The following is a 21,896-nucleotide window of genomic DNA, read 5'->3' as shown; positions in this document are numbered from 1 at the left end:
GCACCGCCACGTAAAGTGTCTCGAGTCGCTCGGCTTCTGCCGAAAAACCCCGGAACCATAGTGGAACTACCGACTGAGCCCTCGCGCGAACGAGGCGGTTGGTTTTCCATCCCCTTCGAGGACCAACCGGGCAGATGCGGTAAAATGTCGTCAAAGCATTTAAGCTCGCCAGCTAGCTCCGATCGGCGCCTGCCGTTTAAAGCGGCCGTGAGCAGGCACAAACGGCAACATGCCGGCTCACGGAACCGACGGAAACGACATTTTAAGGTTATGACTTCAGCTCAGACGACGGGGGATGCCGCGGTTCGCTTTTGGCCCCGGACGAAGATGATACCACCGCTCGGTGGGTGGATAGGGAAAGGCGAGCAAAAGACAAAAAAAAAAAAGGCTACACGGCGACTGCTGGAAAAGCCGCTGGAGAAAAACACCCCGCGCCGATGAGAGAAATAAATGTCAAACCGTGCGGCATCGTGCCCGCAAGCTCCTAATGGTACGGCTTTACAAAACACGGGCACTTTAAAGGTTGCACGACCCTCTGGTAAGGAAGCGGGAAGGGCGGGACGAGGATCTTTCTTTTCAGTAAATTTGAAGATGTCGCACAGTGGTTGAGTAATGATGCCCGTGTAGAAGCAGGAATACATCCATAAACAACGAGATCATAAAGGGTAGACGACAACGGCGTCGGTTCATGTGATCACTTTCTGGTTAGAAAGTCTTCGTACGTGTGGGGAAGAGATAGGAGTGAAAGGGAGTGACATGTTTACGGGTTCTAGGACGAAATGATAGACTACAGTAATGACTGCGTGTAGTTAAAGAGTATATCGTAACAAATATTGATGAACGACATGAATCGGTTGTTGCGATAAAAAATATGCAACATACATAAATTTCAGACAAACAAAAACAGTTCAGAAGCAAGGCTAAAAACAAACAAGCACAGGCTAGAGACAAACAATCGAGAAGGTAAAAAAGGCAAACATGTTAAAAGATATACTAATATCACAGGGAGATCGCAAAGGGAGAAGCAAAAACATGAAAGACACAGAAAATTCTCAAAATAATAGCAGAAGTTAGGAAAATATTTAATCGATAAAGGATTAAATGAAACAACAACAAATGAGTTTAAAGAAAATAGCCAACAAATCTAAACACATCGTGAATCCAAATCGTTAACCTACGAGACTGTTATCAATTATATTATAAAAGTATAAAAGGTTCGAGGAACTGCTTTTAGGAAAAACGAACGTATCTAAATGGTCCATCTTGTATTCTATAAAGGTGAATCCAGCAGAGACACATCCCGGACCTCGAACAATAACTTCTAATGCATCCGGAATCGCGTCATATTTCAAGCAAACGGTAACCTTCATCGTTTCAATCGCAATCGCCTGGAAAGAAACTCCACGTTCTTCCCAACAGATGAGTTGTATAGAACCAAGTCATCGTTTGCCAGCCCTGGGAGCTCGGAGTAACATTTAAGTCAAAAGTTTGCATCCTAAGCCGCTGATTGAATATCGCACCAGCCTGTGGTGTTTCGGAAAAGTCACCCACCAAGTCGCCATAACTTCATCTCGCACCGGGAGGCCACCTATGCCACGTGAACGGTGAACGCTTCGACCCCCTGGGAGCGGTAGGGAGGCCGTGTGGGGAGATGTGGGGAACGGGAAACGCAACCACCTTTGCCGCAAAGGGCCTTCGAATTGCTACCGACCGACCGCCGATGGTCGGGTTCTGGGAGTCGTTAGAGGGCGCAGCGTTGGTACCTGGGACGAAACGAGCCCAACTATGATGTTACTACTTACTAGAAACAACTCCCTGTCAACCTCACCACCTCATTTCCTGCCCCGCTTTGGCTTTGGCATGCGCGCGCACTCCAATACACACACACACACACACACACCATAATCGAAGAAGCACCCAGAAGAAGCAACGTTCGCAAAACAGTATTACTTGTTTCATCTCCGATCGCCGAACGCGCTGCAAGCCAACCCCACCAACCGTTCCCGTTCGGGAGGAGATGGAGTTGGAGATGGTCACGGAGCCAGCGCGAAGCGGCCGAAGGCGGCCCGCGAGCCCGAACACGCGAAGATCACCCCGCCGCGCGCCGAAGATCGCCTTGCCCTCGGCGGCGCGTGGTGCGCGTGATGCGAGCGAGCGGGGATTTGGGAAGCGAGCATCTTAACTCTTCCTTTCATTTTGCAGCTCGCATCACTTCACCACTAGCCGCAGGAAAGTGCAGTCGAGCTCGGCAGCCACCAGAACGGAGCCTCACGGATGCCGCAAGTCTCAGCCATCCGGACGCCTCAACGGTACGAGAAAAGGGAGAACGTTCTGGAAAGATTCGAAGTTCGAAAACGTTGTGAAAACAGTTGGCAGGAGAGAAGAAAAGCGCCATTTTTCTCAGAACGACGCGAGTGTCGAAATGTGAAACGGTTAATCGGTCGATCTCATGACACCCGACGCAGCGAATAAAAGTTAACAAATTGTGCGCACTGGAAGTGAACCTTTCGGGTTGGTGATTAGATTTCCATCGGACGTGTGAACAGTTTTACTGCCCATGTTTAAACAATAAATCACCCTAAAGGGCCGATTTTCCCACACCTTCCTGTGCTCGGTTCAGTGTGTTTCGTACGCGCTTATGGTCTTAGGTTTCTTTGCTGAAACATTTTGAATTTTCCCCCTTTTCCTTCGCTCACACGGGCGGGTGGAAACTGCATTAGTGATCGCCATTATCAGCCAGTGGCCAATTTTGTGTGTATGTGTTTCGGTTGGCGGGGTTTGGGAAAAGAACGGTCCCGCTCTACCAGTGTGAATTTTCCCGCCATAATTTTTGTTCACAAAAGAATTTTCCTCCCCCCTTGTGTCAGGGACATGACTTGGTAGGAGACTATGTACCGTTTGAATTTGATTTTGTGTGTGTGTGTTTGTGTTCATATGTGGCTGTTGGGCGGAAATAGAACTACTCATTCGGAGCAAGCGATCAGGGGGCGTACGAACTAATGTGCGGTTCGGGCATGCTGACGTTGCGGCGGCTGACGGGATGCGAAAAGGTTTTCCATGCTGTCAGTTATGATCTACGGCACCAGCGGAGCGGTTCGACATCCGGTTTGCCTGCTTTCGGAAGCGTGCCCAAATTTTCGCGTACTACCAAGCGACGAACCTCCAACGACTTTTTTCCCGAAGAAGTGCTCCAATAAAGTTTCGTGCTGTAACTTTTTACCATTCCAACTTCGACTTTTTGATTTTTACAGGTTACTGCTTCTAGTTAGTTCGAACATGCATTGCGAGTGAACACATCAGTGTGTGAGATTTTGTTTCTTTTTGTTTTACCATTTTGGAAATAAATACAAAAGTTAAACGAAAAACCAAGTGCAATCAATTGCTTACAACTTACACAGACCGTCCGGTGCACGGTAGTGGTACGCAGTATAAGAATTGATCGCCGAACGTACACGTACGGCCACGTGTGGTGAGAAGGTGTGCTGACTCTTGTGTACTGGAAAAAGTGATAGAACGTCCAAACCAATCCCTGTCTAGAGTTTGGGAGTGTGCAAGGCCGCCTCGGGATTAGCATCCAGTTGGTGAGCAGCGGTTTACTGGCAGCTTTTACTACGGCCTCGAAATGGAGCTGATGCAGCAGCTTACACTTTGCGCGGGTAAGTAGAACCACTTGACCTGATTAAACTTAACTGCAGGTTACAAAAAAAAAAGTGAAGACAGATATGTTTTTCTAACGAGAATATTTCACTCTTACTTTCACAACTCAACTGTGTCAGACCAATTTGTTTTGAGTTGAATCAAGATAAAACTAAAATAAACAATGTAAAGCAACCGGTTATTGCTTGCGTCACTTTACCACATCGATTTTTAATTGACGCTACGATGTCAGAAACACAATTGATTCTATGCTCAGCGAAGGTGCAGTTTATGATCACGACAAATTTCAACATTTGTTGTCGACTTTGCCTATGACTTACGGAACCAATTCACAACTTCGCTGTGCATTATGCAAATATTTTCCATCCCATGTGTGCCTTGACATATCGGTAGGACGAATTGGGTGGAAATCGAATGGCGAAAGTGTCAACCCAACACGTGGCGTGGGTAGATTTAAATTGACTGAAAATGTCTAGCAGGGGTTCGGTTTTCTGTAGGTGTGATTTTGCGAAGAAGATATCTATACCGCCTTCGGCTAGCAAACTGATTTGATTGCAGCACTCTTTTTGTGGCCTCTTGGTTGATAAAAATCAAATAAAACTGCCAATGGTGCTAGAAATTCCATTAGTGACACAAAGATAATGAAACAAATAAATTATCTTTCCGTTGAGTTCATCTTCATTTCCTCCACCCAAATCTCCTAGTGGAAGGAATGCGTGTGAGAATGTCAATCGAACAACCTTCCTGTTTCGTTTAACGACGCTCAGCCTTGAAACACACCACTCATTAAACCCCACAGCCTTGAGCTTGATCGCACATGATCATCCTAATCGGATATAAATGAAACCATCGGGAAGCCACCCTTACCGGCGGGGCTTCGCAATTTTGTCGCGACAGGAAACGCACATCCGCCGGTTTACGGCCAACCAATTCCACGGCCGCCATTAAAGCTCATCACCGCCGGGCGGCGTTAGATGCGCGATCGCCGATGCGTCTTTGCCGCAACCTACGAACCTTGACATCACCACGAATTTGCCTGCCCTAAAGCCGAACGAATGAAAAATTTCCCAAAAAAAGCCTATTTGGTTCCCGACCTTGACGGAAACACTCTCGGGCACCGTCGGCGAAGTTTCCTTTGTGCTGCCTTTTGCGGCGGAAACGGAGATGCAATAAAAATAAAATAGTACCACCAATAAGGCAGTCGATTTTTAATCAGCATTTTGACACCTTCGCCAACCTTTAAATTGATGTTTGCCGTTAAAAATGGTGCGGAACGATTCGTCTTCAGGTCATCTCCGCTCCGTCCGTCCCCAGGCGTTCGGTAGCGCCCCCGGCCTCCCGGCAGTAATGACAGCCCGCCTTGGCGTTGATCGAGAACCGTGCAGTGGTGGTTGTCTTGTTTTTCCCTACAGCTGCTATTTCGGGCTCCGATTTGTGCCTCTCCAACAAATGCCAATCACCTCGAATGGCAGAACCATCGCGGCGATTGCATGACGCTGGTTCGATCCGGGTGCGCGTTGGTGGCGTGTCGAGTCGTGAGAAAAATTCTTCTCTCCATCGGCATGACGGAATCGTCCCCCATGGGGCAGCCGGGGATTGCAGCTTGGGCAATCGGATCAAACTGAACTTTAACGAACCGACGAGAGCGTCGGAGAGCGTCGGCGAGCGCGGTGTGTCCTAACCTTGAGCTGGGCACATCTTCAAACAAATATCAGCGGTAATTGTGGAACCGTACCGTGAAGAGACACGGTAATAATAACAAAAACCAAACCAACTCGGGGGCCCAAGGGAGCGAAAGGGGCACGAGATGATGATGCTGCTGCCGCTGGTTAAAATAATTCTTAACCATACACACCGACCGACCCAGACCGGCTATTATGATCGTGGCATCATCGTTTCGATTTGCCACACTCGCGGAAATCTCGGTCTCATTTGCGGCGGGAGAATTTTAATGCCATTTACGACCGTTTTGAGATGGCCCGGTTTTTTCTTTACTTTTTCTATTCATCGTTACATTTTCCTATTAAACGATTGTTTTTTTGTTGTGCTTCCTCCCCGCTCATCGTTACACACATCTCATCTCATGTGGTGTGGGGCAAGAGAACGCCTTTAAAAGCACCTCCGGACCAGCTTATTGTACCACTTAGCCAATTTACGGGTCTTTATTCTTCTCGACCATTTACCGCTTGTTTTTTTTTTCGTGTGTCTCTATTTCTGACTTGGGAGGAGCCGTCGTTGCAGCACCGAGCCGTGTGGGTGAGAGTGCAATATCAATGGGAGGTGGATCGGCAGACGAAAAATAGAAACTGCGACCTACCGTGGAGGGTCTGGCAATACGCTGAGGCCATTCAGCCAAGCTGTTTCCCAACTTCCGTCCAGCGAGCGTAATGCAAGCGGGAGTGTTCAAATTTAAATGATTCATCGGTTCGGCGGTTGTGGCAGCATCCAGTAAGTGGTTTGATGCCATTGCGATCAACTAGCAGCGCTAATGGGATGTTTTTCTGCCAGATTAATTAACCATTTGTTGGGAAATTATCAGATTCAAACCACCAACATATTCATGCTTACCCCACAATCGTATAAACGCGAATTAAAAACCACCATAATGGCTTGTTTAAATCTATAGTGAGAAATGATAATATTGAAAGTGTTGTACAAATTTATCTAACTTGAGCTCAAACACCGTCGTACTACAACGAGAAGTTCTCAATAATTCAATGACTTTTCATTACGAATTAGATTTTCTCATTTTCTATATTTTTCAGAATGCTATGTGCTTTGAGTCTAGGGTTTTGGTGATTATTTCTTATTTTCAAAAATGACTTTGTAAATTGTTTTCAATCAAGTTAATATGCACCTCTTCCAATTCTACAGACAAAACATTATGTTGTACTTTAGGTGATTTGTTTACAAACAATTGCATTGGCAAAAGTAGCTTCATTATGCTCTTCACTCCTAACAAGCCTCACACACGCTTATCAGATTTGTTTACAATACAATACCATAATGAGATGCTATAACAACTGCGAAAAACGTAATCATGCTTCCGATCGATCAAACGAGCATTATATCATTGACCTCATTACCAAACGACTCCAGGGCGGAAAAGGTGATTTTCTTTCATTTACTTCCACAACCAACTTGTCCAATTTGCCCCCGGCACACAATAGCGTTATGCTAATCGACGCATCGCTTCGCACACCGTCATGCCGTCGATTATCGCGTCGAACAAATCGCGCGCACGGCGGAAAGGTGAGAAAATCTTCTGCGGGTTTCGTATCTGCTTGAATAATGTTTTCCCCGGGGGTGCCCAATCTAGGCCAGCGCGCCCCGAAAAGAAGTCTATTTAGCCAAGCACCGCTCAAAAACACACACAGAAGTTCAATAATTAAGCGTCGGAAATGGGTGAGCGAAACAAAACGCCCAGCATAAAGTTCCCTTGCCGGATGGAAAAACCCTCCGACCACGAGCGGGATGCATTCTTCGTTTGGGGTTGGGCCGTACGGAAACTCAAGGCTTTTGGCCACTTGCGCGGGGTTTCAATCAAGTTGCGCAATTTCTTCGCCGCTTCACTAGGGCTGCAACTGCATTCCATTAAAACCATAGCTTGAGTGTGTTGATGATGATGATGATGTGACTATGCAGAGGGTGGAGTGTGTTTTTCCTTGGTATTTTTGAGTGTAAACTTGTGTGTCCCACACAGTTCGTATGGGTTTAAAAGGATGATGAAAATGGGTGGAGTGTGGCAAGTCAAAAATACTCTCCTTTTTTCTAACGACTACAGCAAAAAGCGAACGCAAAGATCGTTCCAGAAGATTGATTTGTTTTCACTCCACTTTTCCTCGAGCATTGCCGGAACTGAATGCTCCGCCCTTTCGGTGAGCTTCCGCGTGAAAGAAAACAAATCCCATTCTGGTGTTGTAGAACACCAACATCCACACCCACATCTTCAAAGGGTCATCGAAGGAGGTTCGATGGGTGAAAGTCCAAGTCATCGCGAAGTGGCTTTAAGGTAACAACCATACATCACCTCGCCGTACCGGGACCTCTGACACTCTCGGCGGTACGCCAGCTTGGGACACGGTTTCGCGTGCTTGACCATTAAGCCGAACCAATGGGGTTTATGTTTGCCTCTCTCCCAGGGATCAGATTACTCACTGGAAGGGGGGCGCCACGAGTAGCCGAGTTATGCTTCACCACCGACATCTCGAGTTTCACGAGTTTATCGGGCGAGTTTATCAAACCCATGTCGCCTCGGGCTAAGCCATAAGCCACCAGAACCGTTGCGTCGCGGTTGTGTTGCCAAAGGATGACGACGTTGATGATGATGACGGCGACGACGATGCTGTTAGCTTTCCGTGGCCCTTCTCGGGAGCTTCCGAGCCTCGATGAACACACGCCACACACCGGGATCCGTCCACGTAGCGACGGAGAGAGAGGCCTGGTAAATAATAAAGAAAAACCCATCCCGTGATTGCACTCCACTGCACGCTTATGCAACTGCACCAGCCGTCTCCCACGGTTCTCAGCGCAACGCAGCGTTTTTGTCTCGGTTTCGGACAATTTTCCGATCCGAATCTCGACACTCATCGCTAGCGCCCACAGTTTGGGGAATTATACTCTGTCGTCAGCGCGTTCTGGTATGCGTGCGTGCCGATGTTTGCGTTTGGTGGCCACATCGTGACCTTGCCGGCCGTGATCTCGATCGCGTAACCAACGCGTTGGCCGGTGGTTGGCCGAAACCGGGCGCTTCACTTGTTTCGGCGGGTAATTTAATTGTTGTTTTTGGGGTTGCAAAATCCGCGGGCTTCGGTAGCCGAAAAAAGTTAGCCGACCTGCGTTGAGGAAAATTCCGAACCCAACCCCACGGGCGTAATGAGCGCCCCCCAAATTGGCCACCGAATGGATACCTTACGGTATGCGTAAGGTTTCATTACAATGAATTTTCCCCCCCTTCGCCCGTCGATCCTTCCATCTTCCTCCACTGTGAAGCTCGTTAATCATCAGCAGCGGGGATCGGATCACTCGGAGTGGTCGGTCTCTTCTCGGCCCAGATCGCGTGGCCTCCGGTGACCTCGGGGGTCGCTTGACCCCGCCGGGCACGTCTCCTTGCGGACTGATTTGCATTGTTTTGTTTTTTTTTTGTTATTGAATGCACTCGAAACGGAGCTTTATGAGTTCCTACTCCTAACTCTTCGACACGAAGGCAGTACATCAATAAACCGACCGTTCAAACCGGGGTTCTTCTCTCTTATTGCTCCTCTATCGTGTTGAATCTTTCCCCAATTGCGATCGTCCAGTAGATTCCGCCGCGCTCGATGGCGTAATTGAAATCCCATCGCTTTCGCTACCGAATTGCAATGTTTTTCATCCCAGCGCGCGGTCGCCGTTAAAGCTCGTGTGTCGGTGCCTTCACCCCCGGAACGGAGTTGCCTGCCAGATGCCGAAGGTAGCAATCATTCAATTTTGATTCCGATCCAACGTGCCCAGCCGGACCGAGCGCAGGTATTTCAGCCATTACGCGTGCCGTTTCGAAGCCACAAACATACCGTTGGCGAAAATGTTGTGCAGAACGCTACGCGAACGTAAACCCGATCGGGACAGTTAAGTCTCGCGGGCAGGAATGTGCCTCGTGCGCCCCCGACTGCTCATCAATCATGCAAGGCAACAGTGAATCCCTGCAAACCGTGCGATGTGCACGGAATGTGCAGCGCCAAAGTATTTCGAAAGTGCAATTTTTCGGGGTAGGAATTTATTTAGGCTGCCAAGCTCTAGGCGCCGCAGAGTTTGAAAGATTTATCTCGCCCGTTTTGATTTCACTGGCGCATCGGGAACGGAGATACCGGTGCGCCATTGGGCGGTAGTTATTTATGAGGTATTGCATTTAGTTCGTTATTTTTGAAGCATGCTTCAAACTGCTTCGTGAAATCAAGGTATCAGATTTATTCGTAGCCAGCTTTATGCAATAATTTTTACCTTACACAAATTGCATAACTCTTAGAAACAATGTGCTACAAATAGAAACTTGAATACCAATCAAATATAGTCCATTCATCCATTCATTAAATGGTATTTTTTCTCCGTTCGGTGACTCATTTTTCATCATCTTCTGTTTCTACCGCATCAGAATTAAATCGATGTGTTAATCCTGCTAAAATTTCGAACTAAAAAATTTCAAAGAATGTATTAGGTTTTAGGAAAATAAAATTGTATGGAGTGAAAATGTGTACATCAATTTTATAGATTTTGAACTTTAAATAGAAGAAAACATTGCTCACGTAAATTCTTCTTTCTGACAGCTTTAAAGATTTAAATTTTGATCTGGTGTTGTTAATTTTTTCGATGGTGAGAAATATAAGTTCATGAATTGAGCTGCACGGATACTTTCGAACCAAATCGTTCATCTGATGTAGATGTGGACGCAACTTCAATCTCCTTTTGAGTTCATCATAAATTAGTTCATTTGAATTTGAGGTTTTAATGAAACCACTTAATTATTCTGCATTAGATTGTCGCAAAGAATGAATATGATGATCACCGAAACGATCGGCTTTTTCATCTCATGCTTAATATCGACAAAGGTCCTCTAAGCAACACTTGACTAGATACAAAGACACATTCCAAACCCACACGACCAACCAAAGGGGAGGAGATGACCATCATCTTCGGGCTATTTTTGGCATTAAAGCCTTCACCGGTGACCTTCCACCTTTGGAATCGCAAAGATCCACAGCGTAAGTGCAGCGGCAAAAACTGTCGATGCCTTTACAGTTATGTTTTATGTTCATAAGCGTCCAAAAAAAAAAAGCGGCATTACTGGCACCATTTACCGTCGGCCGAATACCTCTCGGTGACTCGAAAAAGACAACGGTAGCTCGGGGCAAACGATGGCGAATTGAAAAAGAAAAAAGATGGTAGCTGCACAGAAGCTGAAGCGAAGCGATGAGCATGTAAACGGAAAATGTGCCCCGGCCGAATCGATTCGACCATAATTGGGTAATGATCTGGAGGTTAAATGTCCGCCAGCTGCAAGTCCGCACTCTTCGGAGGTGCTGACGCTGACAGGGCCAAGTGTCCACGTCGTTCCACCAGAGCAGCCCATCTCGAGTGGTCAGCTCCGGGACCTGTATCTTTTTGGATCTCCTTAAGATATCACACCGATCGCACAATGGGAAGCTGCCGGACGAGTGACGGCATAGGAACGAAGTAGCACGAAGTTTTTCTTGCCTGTGAAAAGCGGCGCAACCATTATGCAACCGAACTCCGAACGGGATGGCATGTGACGTCAATGTCAGCTGTGGCATTACGTCGTGGATTAAACTGTCCGAAGTGAGGCATGCACAAACAACAAAAAAAGTCTGGATAAGTAAGGAAATAAAATGCAAAGCAGTGAGTTCTGCATTGATCAACGAAGCGTATCGACGCTGTGGAACACGCACTTGGATGTTGGTGACACTGCGAAACCCGGTACCCGTCTGTGGGGACCTTTTTTTCCACCGGAAACTCTTCGAATGTCGTGGTTCGGGTCATTGAGAGATTGAAAAACATACGCCTCCCAGATAAGACAATGACAACTGCTGGATTTCCAACGCTTTCTTCTGCGCTGTTTTGTTCCATTTCCAACCGGGAATGTAACGGAAAAGCCACCCGGGGGTCACGAGCGGCTACTAAGAAGCAGGGCGGGCTGAGCAAAAACAGACCCTCCAATGGCGGGTGCAAAAGGTCAGCTTTCGCTCGAGTTGTCCGCGCTGCGCCGAGGGAAGAAAATTATCCCCTCCGATCCGAGGCAGCGATGGATCGCAAAGGGGAAACCGATCTGGTAGCCGTCTCAACCGGATCGTGGATGGGCTCGAAATCATTACACCGAAATCGTGATAACCGGAAGGGATGCTTAGACAACATCTACCAATCCATCGCGACCCTTCGTCACGCGCAAGACCACGAAACAAGAAAAACAATCTTCCCAAACCCACAAACCGCCAACAATGAGGAGCGACGGGTGAAGCATCATTGTAATGCCGTCCCACCGTTCGACGATCACCGCCGACCGTGCGCAACATCGAACATCGCCAATTTGCATAAAACATAACGGGTTTTTGGGAAGGAGCATCCGCCGATGGCGAATTCGTTTGTAAACGATTTAAAAAGTCGCAAGGAAGAAAAAACGAAAACAAAACTCGAACCGTTCGACACCGTTTAGCATGTTATCGTACCGGGTTGAAGGCATTAGGGAGACGATCTCGTATTTGCCGAACTTTACGCCGATGTCTCAAGAAGTGTCATTTTCGGAGCAGTTATTAGGTGAGGAGGGCCCCTTCGATACATTCCAAACAACGGAGCTGAAGATTATCCTGTTAACTGTGGGAAAATGTCATTCGAAAGATGATTAACCTTTGTGCCGATGTTGTGCCCTTCGCGAGGCCTCTAAATGTCGGGGGATGCAAATCGTTCTCGGCAGATTCTGTGCCAGTTCCGATTCTACGAATCTTCACCATGTTCCAGTGAACTTTATCATCAGCGTCCCGGCGAAGGTGACGCAAAACGTCGAGTCTTACATAACACGGTGTTGACACACTCTTAGTAATGCCCTCTTCCTCTGCCGTCTCTCTCTCCCGTAGTTCTCCTAGTGGCCACCGCAATCGTAAGCAACGATGGACAGTTCCTGTCCGGACCCCGCTACAGCCTGGACAACATGCCGAAGACGGGCTTCACCTGCCGGGACAAGATCCTCGGCGGTTACTACGCCGACTCGGAAACGCAGTGCCAAATGTTCCACGTGTGCGTGAAGGTGGCCGGCGTCGGAGTAAGTATGGATTTTCCGTGGGATTTATTTCGTCCAATCGACACATTCGGCAAGGCGAGGAAACAAATGGTATTTCACACAACGCCGAGGGTATAAAAGCGCTCAACAACGAAAATGTTGACCTCTGGTTGACCCGCAGACGGTCGAGCTCGCGCAATCCATCTTCAGCCCTAACCAGTATCCAGATATGGACGAGCATAACCCCACGTACTGGGGGTAAGAAGAAGAGAAGGAAAAAAAGCCCCAACCTCCCCCCAAAACCGAACGCTTCACATAACCTGTGATGCCCGCTGTGTTGTGTGTGGCGTGCAGACGAAGTGACTTCCATCCAGGCGGGAGAGGGAAACCGAACGGCACCACACCAGGCCGTTCCCAAGAGACTCGCGTGACCTTTAAAGTTGAACCGTTTGATGCTCATTTGACGCCTGGGAGGGGGGAAAGAGGGGGGAGGGGAGGGTGAGTCGATCGAGAGGTACCAAAACCACCGGCACAAGGTGACTCTCCAAAAGCCACGAGTGTCTGCGCGCGTGGATCCGATCGAAACAATCGTACCTTTCTCTGTCCCCCCCACCCTCCCTCCTCCGATCCAATAACTCCCGATCGCGATTTCCATCGGAACGATCGCATCGATGCAAGGAACTGTGGGAGTCCCTTGTAGCTGTTTCTCTATTTTGTTTAGCCAGCGTGATCGAAACCCACTCAAACCCAGCGTCCTTGTCGCCCGGCTGCTCAATCAGGTGCTTGATCACTTCGGCAGGCTGTCCACACATCACACGTCCCTCCCCACCCAGCGGGTCATCAGGTGCACTAAACACCAAACCCACCCAAAGGGGGAATAAAAGAAGTCGTGAAAAACGCCTCCAAGAACGGAACTACTCCCAATGCGCGAGCCGTAACAAAATGGACGACCTTTCGGACCCCCTAACGGGTGCTCGAATGCACACGCAAGGACGCCAAGGGGATGTGTGCCGCTTTGTGGGGTGTGTTGTCGTCATGAAGATCACGAGATCGATCGACACGACGCGGCGGGAAATGGAAAATGCACGCTGCGCGGGGCACATTCCGGCACCCGTTACAAATGTCACCGATTGAATAGATTATGTCGCGACGGGCTGGTTATGCTACGGAAGAAGTCGTTGGTGTAGATCGCTTCGGTTGAGGTGGATTTTAAATGGATTCAAGATGAGGCAATAGTTGTTCGAAGTAAGGAACAATTGTTTAATAAACCCAAGGAACCTTACATTCAATAAAAAAATTGATTGATTTCGAACATTTCCCAATTCTTTTTCTAAACATTCAATTTCACAAATCTGAAATGAAATTAAAGCGAAAGGACCAATGACATTTCTCATATTTAGGTAAATAATGAACCATCATCAAAAATCCATTTTTTATTTCTTGTTCACCTTTATTGCGATGATTCTTTGTTTAAAAGCTCGCAAGTCTCCAAAACAAAACTTTCAATCGGAACATCCACTTCTTCCAAAGCCAAAAAAACGACCCCAACGGTTTCGAACCACAAACCGAGATTGAAATCACATTTTATAAGACCCCATCGCGGTGGCTCGGCGGGATGATGGGTCGTAAAAGTTCAAATTTGCCCGAAACGGCGCGAGCAAACCGGACGGATTCCTCGTGCGCCTCGAAAACCCCGCGCGACGTAACCGTTCAATTTGGGTCACATTTAAAGTTCACACTTTCCGCAGCGAAGCACATTCCCTTGTGTTTTTTTTTTTTTTTGTTTTGGTTTTGTGCCTCAAAATGCTACTAGTTTTGAAGAGTCAGTTTTTGTAAACAGCTCTATTACTTTTGTGTGCTGTCTGTTAAAAATGCAATTCCCCCAAAACCGTCGCTTGTCCTTCGCTCATTTGCCAATCGTCTGCACAATCAGCTTTTTCGTGGGTAAAGTCAGGTCTCAACAGTCCGTGCTTCCCAATGCAGCCCGAAACGTCCTCCGAGCGCGCGCTGATCTTAATCAATCATACCGTCTAGCTGCCTTTTTTTTCTGCTTTATTAATTACGTTTCCTCATTTAACGAAACCGGGGTGGCAATGAAAAGTCGGCAAAATTTTCATCGCCACCCGGCGGATGCATTTCGGTTTTCACCCTTTTGCGCCGCTGATTGTATAATCCATCATCAGCACGATGAATAATAAACGATTATTTAGGCAGATTATGGTCGATTGTGAACGGTCGCGCAAAAAACAAACCAAACAAAACTCCCGAGCTTGGCACCGCGACTCCCAGCATTTGTCGGTAATAAAAGCATACATTGCTCAATCTTCAGCCAGCCGAAAGGGGCAGCTACTGTCTGCACACGAAATATTTGATGCAAACGACAACAACGACACACAAAAAAAGTGGGAAAATCTTAAAACGAACAAACGCCACCGACCGCCAACAATTAATCATCGCGTTCACACAGCAAGCCGAGCGAGCCTAGCACATGCCAGCGTCACGGGTGGCAATCTTATCTTCCGCCAGCTGGATGAGGTGGCCGGCTACCACGATTAACACACCTCACCGCCTGTCTTTGGCGGAGGTCAAGAAAGCGAGTGGGGCAGAAAGACTGTAAACCCATCGGCACACGCGCACAACCAAAGGCACGGACTGGCCAGACGAGTTGGCGCCAGAAGCTGGCAGCAGCCAACATGTGCATACCGACTCCGAATCGCAATGCGCAGTCCCCGTGAATTATGCGCCGAAGTGCACGGAGTCGCGTGCACACGTCCCATTCGAGAAAAGCCTATAATTACTTGATCCAAGCCGCAGGTTCGTGTGGGTTTCCAACCGGTTGTGCATATCTGGAGACCAACACAAGGGGGAAAAAACGGTCCTATACTACAACACCGTGCGGGTTGCGGTGCGTGCGAATTCATATCACATTTATACTGCGTTTTCCTTGCGTAGTCAACCTGTACGTGAAGGTTATCAGCACCCAAAGGGGAGTTTATGGAACTCCGAGGTTGAACTGGCTGCCCATTGCGCCACGTGGAACACGCTTACCTACTTCACACCTCATGCGATAATCCATCCCCACCTCGCCCGAAGGGTTGCTCCATTGTTTCACCTCCGACATTTCTTGCGCAGTCTCCCCCTTTTGGGGGCGCAGGTGTACCCCCCGGTTTGATTGTCGTACATTTTCCCACCCCACCAATCATATCTTCCAGTTGCGGTCGCTTCAATTAATCCGTTTCGTGTTCGCCTGCCGCAACAGAGTTGCTAAAACCTTTCCACCGATCAAAGCCAAAACCGTTCAACCTAACGCCGTACTGCTGACTCGATTGCAGGTGCAAGACTTCCGCTTCCTGTGCCCCAATGGTACGGCTTTCGATCAGGAAGCCCAGATCTGTGCCGATTGGGGCGATGTCGACTGCGAGGCGGCCACCCTGTACTACGGCAGCGACAACTTCGACCTGTACCGGCTCGGCTCCGGGTTCGAGAGCAAGCGGGCCCCGTACGCCGAGGAGGAGGAAGCCACCTTCCATCTGCAGCGTGCGGAAACGAGTAAGTGGGGACGGGGGTGACCTATAGACGCTATGTCTATAGCTATATTTTCCAGTGCCATCTGTCTTTCTCGATGATGAAATAATAAGTAATTCATTCTAAAGTTGGTTCATGACTAAACACGTATTTTACACATTTTGCAATAATATCGACTTAAATTTATAGTAGAAATGAACACACATTTAATCAAACCATTTCGAAAATGAGCATTTATTTGCCATAAGTAAGTAAAATATTCTTGAAGCATAAAACCTTGCAATGTTTTTAATAATTTCATTATTGAAAGGATAATTTTAAGTGAAATTGCACCGAAAGAATTAAGCTAAACACGAATTGCAAGTTTTATGCAATTTATTGTCGTATTACTGTTATTTCTTCTTTTCAAATCATTTGACATTAACTGGTTAACCAGGTTGTTTTTGTTAGTTTAGCTTTTTGTCGCAGAAATAATATAGACAAGTGTTGTATTCTTTTTATATTCCAGAAAAAAATCTTTCCAATGATAGTGTAAATGGCAATGCCTTTGTTTATATCATCCACACATTTCTTTAAAAGTAATCGAATATAGAGTCCTAAGCATGTTTGAGTTATTGATGATTAACATGCATTTGTGTATCATTTGGTGTCAGCTAAAAATCTATAGATTCGTAAAGATAATTTTGTAAAGCAAAAACGATTTCAACAAAATGTGCCTCATAATATTATTAAACATTTTAGTTAAAACACATTTGTTTGACATCCCTTGTGGATCCATTATAAAACCGATCTACGTCTTCTACAGGCGATGCTCGAAGAAGCAAGCAGTACATTGTTAACCAGAGCTCCAAACCGCAGCAACCGCCGAGCCCGAATCAGATCCCTAGCGCACAAAAACCCTCTCATCAGCAACAACAACAGCAGCAGCAGCAGCACCAGCAGCAACAACACCATCCGCACCAACCACAGCCACAACAATACTTCCGCCAGCCCAACACCTTCCCCTCCACCACACCCACCACTACAACCACAACGACGGCGACCACCACCACCACCACGTCTCGCCCAACGACTCCAGCGGAGAACATCTTCTACAAGACCAGCCAGGTCCCGACGAAGCTGCACCAGAAGCACCTGGACCACAAGCAGCAGCAGCTTCTGCTCAATCAGCAGCAGCTACTGCAGGCCCAGCACTACCGCCAGCTGACGGCGGTCGCGGCCACCGCCACCCCCTCCGATCGACGTCCGGCGGTGGAAGAGATCCGCACCACGACGCCCTCTTTCGCCCGCTCCCAGCAGCAGCCGCAGCAGCTTCAACCGCGCCCGGCGCACACCGACTCCAACAGTAAATACGATAGCTCTCTAGCTATAGTGCGATAGTGTTGTAGTTATGCCACCATCATCATCGAACTGTGTCCCATCCACCGACGGACCGACTCACGAACTCGACCTGCAAAACGCAAAACGTAACCCTGGACCGGACTGGATTGGAGCAGGCACACGTACGGAACATGCGAACCTTTTGTCGATGACCTGGCCGACAGCCATCTTTGCCCAACTTTGCATGCTTTCGAGCAATTCCACCCTTTTTTAACAGACCTCACTCATTTCCCATTTATCACCCATTTTACTTGTTACGCTTTCCAGTTCAGCGCTTCGTTAATTGAATGATTATTGACGGTTTTCACGCGTGTTATTAAATAATCTCATTTATGGTTCCACCTTTCCTTTCGTTTCATCCCGTCGTTTTGTTTCCCTTTTTTTCTTTCCACTTTATCTTTTCTGCTGCTTTCGATTTCGTGATACAAAACGCTGCCCGCGCCTTGCCGATGCCTTGCAACTAGACGATGAGATCTTCCGCGGTTCGCATAGTTCCCACTTCTACAACAATCGCAACAACGGAAAGGAGGACTACGAGGAGGAACTGTACCGGAAGACAACGACGACGTCGACAACCAACGCTCCCCGTGGAGCGAATCGGGGCCAGGCGGCTCAACCCGGAACCCGTGGACGTAACCGTGGTCGTGGCAGTGTCCGTGCCCATCACCTGAATGCACTCCGCAATGAGGGCAAACCGAGTACGAGCACTACTCCGGCCAATGTTGTCACAAGCAGTGTTGCGCCACAGCAGCAAGCACAGCGTCATCATCCTCAGCAGCAGCAGCAGCAGCATCAGCATCAGCATCAGCAGCAGCTTCAACAGCAACGCCAGCAGCAACAACAGCCACAGGTACGTCCGCAGCCTCAACAGCAACAGAATACCAAGCTGCAAACGACGACGCCGGACGATTTCGTCGACATTCCGAAGATCCCGAACTTCCGGCAGCAGCCTACGACGGTGTTGAAACCCCAGCAGCCTCAGCAACCTCAGCAGCCCTCGGTGGGACAGTTCCGAAACTCACAACCAGTAACTCCGCAAAGCTTCGGACAGGCCATCATCTCCACACCGGCGCCATTTGCCAAGCAGCAACAGCAACAGCAGCAAAGTAGAGGAAACACCTTCTACTCCAACACACAACAACAGCCGAGCACGACGACCAGCTCCACAACGCAGGCACCTGCTCAGCGTTTCGGGGGCAACAACAATGGCAACTTCAAGATCACCATCACCTCACCCCAGACCGATCGGAACTTTAACCAACCTCAGCAACAGCCGTTCAGCTTCAACTCGCAACCCCGTCAGCAGCAGACCAGCTCGCAGGCGCCCCCGAACAACCCGTTCCAGTTCTTCTCCGCCCAACCGACCACCATTCGCCCCCGAGGAGCCTTCGAAAACCGCGCCACGGAACGTTCCTTCGACGAGGCTGCCGTGACGACGCCTCAGGAGTCGCAGCGTCTTCGCCCGCAGTCGCGCACCTTCAACGTCGACCCGAGCCGGTTAAGTCAGTTCAACTACAACGAGTACCAGGGAAGTCGAACCAGCACCACCACCACCACGACGGCCGTCCCTCCGACGACCTTCTCGCCATCCTTGTCCCAGAACTTCCGCCAGCGACAACCAGCTCCTCAGCAGAGTGCGTTCTTCAATCCCTTCTTCAATGCGCCCACAACCACCACCACCAGCACGGCAGCTCCGGTGACGGTAGCACCGTCCATCACCACCATTCCCCCGGCGGTACTACAACGGGCCGTCCCGAAGGAACGCTACCAGGCAATCTCCCGTTCCGGCCCCGACGGACACACACCGTCGACGGTGAAGAAGTTCTCCACGCTCGTCCCGAAGGATCAGTACAACCCGACCACCTTCAAGCCGAACGCCATCAGCAAGAAGGCGCTGCTTCAGTTCGTCAACCAGAAGAGTGTGATCGGGCTCGAGAAGTCCCCGTTTACGGAGCGGGTGATCATCACCACCACGACCACCACCACGACCACCGAGAAACCGCGGCCGGTGCCTACGACGAAGTACCCGGGATACATTCCCACCATCCCACCGGTGACAACTTCCACCACGCAGGCCCCCGTCACCACGACCACAACGACGACGACAAGGGCTCCATTTACCACCAGCACCACCACCGCGAAGGCGGTGACTCCGCCGAACCGGTTCTTCCAGCCACCACCACCGAAACCGGCGGCCGGTCTCACGCAGTCCCCGATCGTGGTGACATCGTCCTCGGCGAAGCCAGAGATCGACGAGGACGACGGGCAGTACCATCCGGAGCTGTACGAGAAGGACTTCTACCGGAACCGCGTGAAGGCGAAGACGGCGGCGGCGGCGGCCCTGTCGGCGGCCCGCAACACCAACGGGCTTGCCTCCCTCTCGACGAGCGACGAGGAGGAAATCTTCCGCACGGCACACTCCCAGAACATCGCCGCCAGCGGCAACGACCTGATCCTCGAGCGGGCACGCCAGGCGGCGGCCCGCATCAACGAGTACTTCTCGTCCTCCTCGGTCAAACCGACGACGACCTCGGCGGCGGCGGCGGCGGCTGGCCGCAAGGACTCCCACCAGGATCAGGCAGGCGCGGTCACGCCGAAGAGTGGCCCCGCCGGAAGCCAGCTGAAACACCGCAAGGACTCGCGGGTGAAGACGGGTTCGCACGGGGCGAAGGGTGGCAGCGGAAGCAACGCCACGCCGCGCCCATTCTCCAAGGCACCGACGATCCCACCGAACGCCACCATCACCAAGCGGCCACCGGAGGACGATAGCTACGACTACGCGTACTACGACACCGGAAGCCCCGATCTGCCCGAGTACGACATCGTCGAAGACTTTGGCCGGAAACGAGTCTAAACCCGATGCCCTTTGAACTGAATGCATGAGTGTGTGTGAATGAGCGAATGTCCGGGTATGTGTGCTATAGACTTTAAAGAAAAATCCCCATCCGATGAGTGCATGTGCCTAAGAGTGTGTGTGTGTGTGTGAGTGAAACGTGAATGAAAGAAAAACGCCCGAGAAGGTGACCATGAAAAACACCAGGCGTCTCCATCCGATTCTAAACGTGCTCGAGGTGTCGCAGGGCGTTTGAGATCGTTTGGAATTGAGATCGTTTAAGTACCGTAAGATTTGCGTCCGGGCTGCGACGTTTGATGCACACTCAACGGGACAGGAGTAGTTCATCAGTTTGAGAAGGAGTCGAAAACAAGGGAAGGAACTGAAGAACATGCATCGAGTTGATGTTGCACCGTGACGATGCAGCTGTGCGCCACTACATATGATGATAATATACTGCCATTAGCCTTAAATACCCTACCGGTGAACCGTATATTTGTGTGAGAGAGAGGGAGAGAGTGTGTCTGTGTGTTTCCGGTGTCTCAACGATGGAAGAGGAAGCAGCACCAGAGGAAGTAAGTGCAGGGCCCAACGAAGCACCTTCCCTGCAGGGAGCCAGTATTTGCTGTACACACACTGACACACACCGTTTACCGCTGTTTATATCATTCGCATACAAATGCAAAAAGTGTTGCCGTTTTGCATATGATCCATTCGTTGGGCGATATTAAAGTACGAAAGGAATTTCTTAAAAGTCGCCCTAATCTTACCACGAACCAGTTTATATCGAAGAAATCGGGCATCAGTTTTAGTATAAAAGCAAACACTATTTGAGTTACTGCTGCATCTTCATATTTGTCCACTTACGACCATCCATTGCCAGTAAAGCTTTTATTGTCACTTCTTATATTCGTTACCATCTATAATTTGCTCAACACAATCTTCCTATCGCAGTCTCATTGCTTCATCATTTACAACTTTACCAACGCGTCATTTTCTTGCGACTGGAATACAAATACAATTGCGGTTTCAAAATTGTGTTCGTAAGAAAATAAAAAACTGATTAACTGATAACTGACAGCTGCCCAGACAAGATGGTTGCTATAAAATGGAAAATTATTCGATCAAATGTGGTGTCTGAAGTTTGTGTCGGGAATGATCATTTTGTAAATAAATTTTTTAATCAAACAGTAAAAACATTTTGGATAAATCATGGTGTAAAAAGGCACAAACAATCCGATTCTAAAGTAATTAGCAAATAGTCAAGAACAGGTAAGATTCAGTGAGACTTGATTCAATCCTTTACAAAAGAAACGGGTTTTATGATAAGCTCCACCTCAAGCATATAACGCATTGATGCCGCGAACTTAAGGCATACAATAAAAGTAGTGAATTTTAATGAATCATTTTCTCATTTTTCTGACAAATAATACTTTTTTCTACATTGAAAGCATATTAACAAATTACTTTATGATTTTGGTATATTTATTTCACCCCTTTTTGTTATATTTCTTTTATTTTTGTACCAAAACATAGATAAAATAAAATACTTATGAATCTCTGACCATGATATCAATTTCAAATGATGCCAACGACCGCGAATGCATTTCCATACTGCAACTGACAGATGCAATATTTGGTGCAATCTTTTAGTTTGCATTTATACTTCTCTCTAAGGCAGTAGCAAATGGATTCATTTTCATTTATTTCTAAATATCTTGCTGGAGGAAGTAAAGAAAT

The 21,896-nt window shown here is 48.5% G+C and overlaps 1 protein-coding gene across 1 annotated transcript; it reads left to right on the top strand.

Annotated features, from left to right (window-relative positions):
* The first annotated feature begins 3,622 nt into the window (after window positions 1-3,622).
* LOC131288190 (mucin-2-like) lies at window positions 3,623-20,177 on the top strand. The gene is made up of 5 exons (XM_058317303.1): window positions 3,623-3,656; window positions 12,276-12,460; window positions 15,751-15,967; window positions 16,749-17,288; window positions 17,788-20,177. The coding sequence occupies exons 1-5, from the start codon at window positions 3,623-3,625 to the stop codon at window positions 20,175-20,177; spliced, it is 3,366 nt and encodes a 1,121-aa protein (XP_058173286.1).
* Window positions 20,178-21,896: the final 1,719 nt, after the last annotated feature.

Source organism: Anopheles ziemanni, chromosome 3, assembly GCF_943734765.1.
Source record: "Anopheles ziemanni chromosome 3, idAnoZiCoDA_A2_x.2, whole genome shotgun sequence".
Taxonomy (NCBI): Eukaryota; Metazoa; Arthropoda; class Insecta; order Diptera; family Culicidae; genus Anopheles; species Anopheles ziemanni.
This window is presented reverse-complemented; position numbering and strand designations above follow the sequence as displayed.